Source organism: Cervus elaphus, chromosome 5 (assembly GCF_910594005.1).
Source record: "Cervus elaphus chromosome 5, mCerEla1.1, whole genome shotgun sequence".
NCBI lineage: Eukaryota > Metazoa > Chordata > Mammalia > Artiodactyla > Cervidae > Cervus > Cervus elaphus.
Window position 1 is genome coordinate 4,891,518 of NC_057819.1, and position 6,000 is coordinate 4,897,517.

A 6,000-nucleotide genomic window follows, 5' to 3' on the forward strand; every position below is an offset into this window, starting at 1 on the left:
CATTCATTCACTGAATACTGAGTGTCTGATAAGCAGCAGGCACTGGGGACCAGGGATGAACAAAAACAAACAGGCCTGTGTCCAGGTCCACGGAGAAGCAGTGAGGGGTTGCTCTCAAGGTGTTTCAACATCGATGGATGCTCCATTTCATTTCCCAGTGAATACTGAAAAGACACACACACCTGCAGTCCACACTCCCACACTCTGCATTCAGAGCCTCATCTTCTTGCCTTTCACCATCTAAATGCAGAAAATTCTTTTTTTAATTGAAGTATAATTGACTAAAAACATTATGTTAATTCCAGGTATACAACATAGTGATTTGATATTAAATGCAGAAAATTCTTGGAGTATCTACCTTCTCATTTCTCCCAAGGAAATGCATTTCACTACTAGAGATAGATGAACTGGAGAGAAATTCATCCATTAGAGATAAAGGATGCCTTCAGGACTAAGGGCTCCACTGTGTGTGGAGACCCGGTCAGGAAGAATTATCACTTTTCCACACAGATCTAAAGGAACAGCAATACAGTATCTGGTACAGAACAGGGCTTGAGTAGAAATCCATCAAGTGAACACGCTCGACAGAGACACATAAACCTGTAGACTTCTCAATGACTCTTGCTGGCCTGAGCCTCACATCACTGCCTTCAAATCCCCAGGGATGGATGACTTGATGACGAGTACTGGAGGACTGCTTCTCTTTTTCCTCATGGATAGGAGGAGCATCAGAGAACCCACCTTGGGGAAAAATTACACATCTTCTCAGGAAAATAGAAGTGCACATGCACAGGATTGTATGCATAATTTCAGGGGTTCACAGGCCATCTCTGGAAGTCTGTGACCCTCAGGTTAAGAACCACTATTCTAGACTGTTAAAAATTAGACTTGAACAAACGTCAGGACCTAACCAGCCAACTCCTATTTATTTAACAGTAATAGGAACAAAGGGGCCAGACAGACCTGGGTTTCAACCCAAGTTTTATCATTTGCTAGCTGTGTGAGTTTGCAGAAGTCAAATAGCCATAGCCTCTCTCAGCCTCAGTTCCCTCATCTGTCAAATGGGTCAACAACAGTTGCTGATTCCATGTTAAAGACTGGGATGAGCAAACACATGACGAGCTTGGCATAGTGCCCTATACAAAATAAATGCTCTTAAAGAGAAGCCATCATCACCCTCTCTAGTCCACGGGCTGCACACTTACCCCTCACTCCTGTCTCCATCTCCATTCAGAGCTGTGTTAGTAACTCCCATGGCATCTCAGGGAACGAGACAGAAAGTAAGAGCCCCTAAAGAATTCACGAGGTCACAAAACACAGCCCTGATGTCTTCCCCTAAATCAAATGCTTGGTTTTAACCTATGAAGGCCCTTCTGACAAGACAGTCAGCAATCCCTTTTTGTGTAAATCCAGGTCAGCTGTCAGCACGCAATTGTTCTATTAGGTCAAGTCAATTTTTAGAGAGGCAGGCCTGTTAAGTTAACTTAAAATGGAGATGAAAAGAAAGTGTTTGATCAAATGTTAAACTGCAGAAACACACTGACAGGGAGACAAGGCAGAGGAATTAGTTTCCTAAAATTATTCTCTCTGATACCCTTAGCTAACATTAGCTATTTAAGGACCTCACTCAAGCCTTTCTGACCCACCACTCTGCTCTCCTCCCAGCCCTCGTGGCTAAAGGCCCTGGCTTAGTTCTTAAATGTTCTCAGCAAGCTCTGTTTTCAAGACCATTCAACACTTAATCCACGATCCAGAGGCTGATTTTAAAGTTACACAAAACCTACCATTCAGATTTCTCCTACAAATGAATTTCTCAAGCGGTTCTAAATATTTGACTTCAAGGGGCGGGGGGTGGGGGTGGGGGGGTGGAGATGCATTTCCATTTAAAACAATCTTTCACCTCTAGCTATGCAAATTTTCTTTGTTTGCTTAACCAATTCACTTACCACTAGCCAGTGTTTAATTGGGTCTTTATTTAACATCACTAACCATGTGAGCTGAATAGCCAAAGTCTGAAACTTTCAGATAATGATCTCATTAATAGCAACAAATTGGTTCAAAGATGAAATATGTATCAATACCTCTAAGAACTCTTTAAAGTTCCACACTTCAGAACTAAAGGAGAAGTGTAATTACTTCCTTCAGCCTTCACACTGTATGCTTGACACAAACAAACAGGCTGTAATGCTGCATGAATAAATAAGATACTAACAGTCGTGAATAGCACTTCATAGCCACATATTGTTTCCACAACTTTCAAAGACAAAGATGTCAAAAAAAAAAAAAAAAGAAAGAAAGAAAGAAAGAGGATCTCTCTTTTTTCAGAGCAGAGTGATGACCTTGGGAAAGTTATTTAAGCCTAAAATGCACAAGGAGAAAATCAACACTCTTAGTGACGAATCCCAAGATTTGAATTTCCCTCTCTCTCTGTAAGTCTTTCTCACTCCCTCTCTCTTTCACTCACACACACACACACACACACACACACACACACACCCTTCTTTACCAGGCCTCCTCCTACCCCAACCCATGCAGATGAATGAACAGGTATTCTAATTAGAGGTATCTGGGCAAACCAGACTGTGATAAGGTATCTACTGTATAAACAGACACAGACACATACTTTTATTGCATACAATACAGAGGGGACAAAAAAAATCAGTGATACAAACCAATTTCCTATCTTAGAATTCTTAAAGGAAAGAGTCTCTCAGACAGGTTCTTTTCTCCCCTAAAGCATGAAAAATAGTGCTACAGAATCCCACGGCAACAAAACCAGTGCTGTAAGCGCTACGATTTAGGTTTAGTTAAAGGAAAATGAACTCAGCTCCAAAGACCATAAAATATTAAGTAGCAAATTATGCAAGAGTTTTTTTTTAAGATAGTAAACAGAAGGAGGCTTGAAAAGTTCAACAAGGGCACTTAGAAAATCTGATTAATCTGAAGCTGAAGAAACAACCAAGTTGTTTCTTCTATATTCTCATTTCTCACGCCAAGAAGTGACATTCTCTCGGCAGTCCTAAAACATCAGCTTCCCTTAGAAAAGCTTTCTTCGGGGCTGACAGGGGCCACACTAGTTCCTTCACTCAGGAGTACTCCAAGAACTAATAAAAGCATGCCAGCCTCTGTACACACACAGCCCTGGAAGCCACGCCGAGGTCCTTCTGTGCACACAGGTTCAGCAAGTAGGCCTCACAATAAAGTTATCAAAGATGTAGAGAACACTAAGAAATGACTATTCAGACAGCTCAGACAAACTCACCAGTGTTACTGCAGTTATAAGGGAATTAGGACACTTATTAGTGATTGCTTAACAGGTAAACTTATTAAATACCATTTAAGTCATTTTTCTTTACTTAGCAGTTGTTGACTTTTTTTTTTTTTTTTGGCAAGGCTAATGGACTACAAAGGAGTTAGATAAGCACTTCAAAAAGTTTCAAAAGAGAATAGATTCCTTCTGCCAAATTCACACAGTATCGCCCCACTCGCAAGGATAAAATAGTTACAAATGGTGTGTTTAAACTGCTAATTTTGTATTAAATGGTGAACCCAAGATTATCTCCAAAGCACTGCACTATTCATAATGGATAGCTCGCCAGACAACCTACCAGGGAGAAAGAGTACAAGTTAAAACACTGCAGATAAAAATCGCAAACTTCAAAAGTCTCCTTCAAAAAGTGAAGTGCCATGATTAAAACATCTTTTCTCTTAGAAAGCTGTAAATCAAACATTTCTACAGGCATCAGGCCACAGTGAAAGCCTCAAAGAGAAACAAGAAGTCACAAGGAGCAGGCATTAAGATTCAAACTGTGCTTGAAGGCTGCAACTGAAAGGCTGCAGGAATCTTTAGCAGACCGTGGTCTCTAAAGCTTATAAATTAAAGACTATAATTATAACATTATCCCCCTAAAAAGTCCAAAAGCTTTTAACATATGTGTAGTCACACAACTCAAACAACCTGTGTTTTTCCCCTTCTATGGGTCCTGCAGAAGTCTGAGATGGGGACTAAGGACACACCTCTAAGGGCCAAGCCGCACTGCCCCCTGCCCTAACCCTGCAGCGTTTTCAGTCTGCACCAAGGGAGGGGAAATGAAAGGCTGCTTGCAGTTAATTCCATTCAGTCCCCCGCTCTTCATTCATAACTCATCCAAGAGTAAAGCGCACAAGGCCTCAAAGCTTGGAGCCCCTGCAGCCACCCCCTCACCCGCAAAAGGTCCAAAGACAAGCCAACCATTTCAAATCACTCCCATCCCAGGCACGCATATTCACCGCGGTAAGTGCGCTGGCTGTCTACTAGTAAGATGATAAAATCACAGCCAAGGAAGCAGGAAGGCATCTACCCAGTTCACCATCTGCAGAGGATTGGGCTCAGAGTCCCTCCTCCACAGAGCGGGGGTCTGCTTAAAGCTCGCTCTCCACTCCCCCTCCCCGCCCCCCCCCCCCCCCCACTCCGCCAGCTTCCTTTGGAATGCACACCCCTTTCATTCGGAGCAAGGTGGAGGCCCTGTCAGTAAGCGACCCTTCTCCCGAGGTGCAGGCCCTCTGCACTAGTCCTTGGCCGAGGAGCGGGCAGGCTGCCTCCCTCCCACCCTCTCTGTAATCTGAGGCACGCAGCGAGGACTGCTGCTCCGGCCACTCCGGGGCACCCGCGATCCCCACTCTTCGGCCAGCTCCCGCTGCCTCTCCTCCTGCGGCTGCTGGTCCAGCGCCCCCGCGGGAGGGTGGGCGCCCAGGTGAGGCTGGCGGCAGGTTCCGGGGGAGCCCCTCGGACAAGCCTGGCTGCTCCCTCAAAGAACCTGCACGGGTGGGAGGACACAGCCTGCGACCTGGAACGAGCCACCCCATCCTTCATCACTTGTCTCGCCGAAGTTGGCATTCAACAGGTAGTTCCCGGGACTTCCACCTGAGGTAAAAGCGAGCGCCCCGATCGCCTGAGGGGGCCTGCCTCAGCGTGGGCGCCCGGACCCGGGGTCTCCCCTCCCGCTCCCGGGACCCACGGGAGGCCGAGCCCCCACGTGCGCTTGCCAACCCCCCACGGCGGAGCCCTGGAGGCCGCGTCCCGCCCGCCCGCCCGCCTGAGAGGGATGCCGCCGGCCTCCTCACCGCCCCTCCCGCCCGCCCGCCCGCCAGCCCGCGGCGGGGTCGGCGGGCGCAGCCCCCGGAGCCATCTTGTGGCGGCGGCGGCGCGGGGCCCGGGCGGCGGGCAGCTACCTGCACGATTTCGCCCTCCGCGCTGAGCGTGGCCCCGGCCCGCGAGAAGCGGCCCGTGAGGCCGGTGGTGTAGGTGGTGTAGTCGCCGCTCGGGCTCGACTCGAACAGCACCACCTCCACGAACGCCGTCTCCTTGGCCCGCGCCGTGCCGGGCCCCGCGGCCGCGAGCAACAGCCCGAGCAGCAGCGGCAGCGGCGGCGGCGGCGGCAGGCGGCGGCCGCGGGGGCCGCGGGGGCGGCGGCGGAGGCGGCGGCGGCGGCGGCCCGGGGCCCCTGGGCGCCCGCCCGAGCGCGGCCTCATGGTCCTGCGGCGGGAGGGCGCGGAGGGCGGGCGCGGCCGGGCATAGTCGCGGGCCGGCGGAGGACCGAGCGCGGGCGGACGCCTCACAGCCCCATCGCGGCGGCGGCGGCGGCTTTGTGGGTCGCAGGCTCGGCTGGGCTCCCACGGCCGTCGCGCCGCGGCCCTTTCATCTGCTCCACGTGAGGGGTTATCCCCGCCCCGGCAACGTCGTGACCCGCTCTCCCCTCCCTCCCCGCTCTCGACCGCCGCGGCAGCCGGGGGGGCGGGGGAGCGGGTAGGCGGGGCGGGCGCGCCTGCGGCGGGGGTGGAGCCGGGAGGTGGCACACGCCCCCAACACAGCCCCGCCCCCTCGCCCACTGTCTGCGCTCCTCCCCTTACTGTCGCTCCGCCCATCGCCTACCGTCTTGCCCCGCCCCTTCATCCTCGCTCCGCCCCCATGCTCTAGCCCCGCCCCTTCTGTCGCGCTCCGCCCCCGCCGCGCCCCGCCTT

General features: G+C 50.9%; 1 protein-coding gene across 1 annotated transcript in view; it reads right to left on the reverse strand.

Moving 5' to 3' along the window:
* ZNRF3 (zinc and ring finger 3) overlaps positions 1-5,750 on the reverse strand; it is a 144,619-nt gene extending 138,869 nt beyond the window's left edge. Inside the window, exon 1 of the mRNA XM_043901446.1 lies at positions 5,212-5,750. Within this exon, the coding sequence (XP_043757381.1) occupies positions 5,212-5,511 (300 nt within the window). The 5' untranslated portion in view covers positions 5,512-5,750. The remainder of the gene's footprint in view (positions 1-5,211) is intronic.
* Positions 5,751-6,000: the final 250 nt, after the last annotated feature.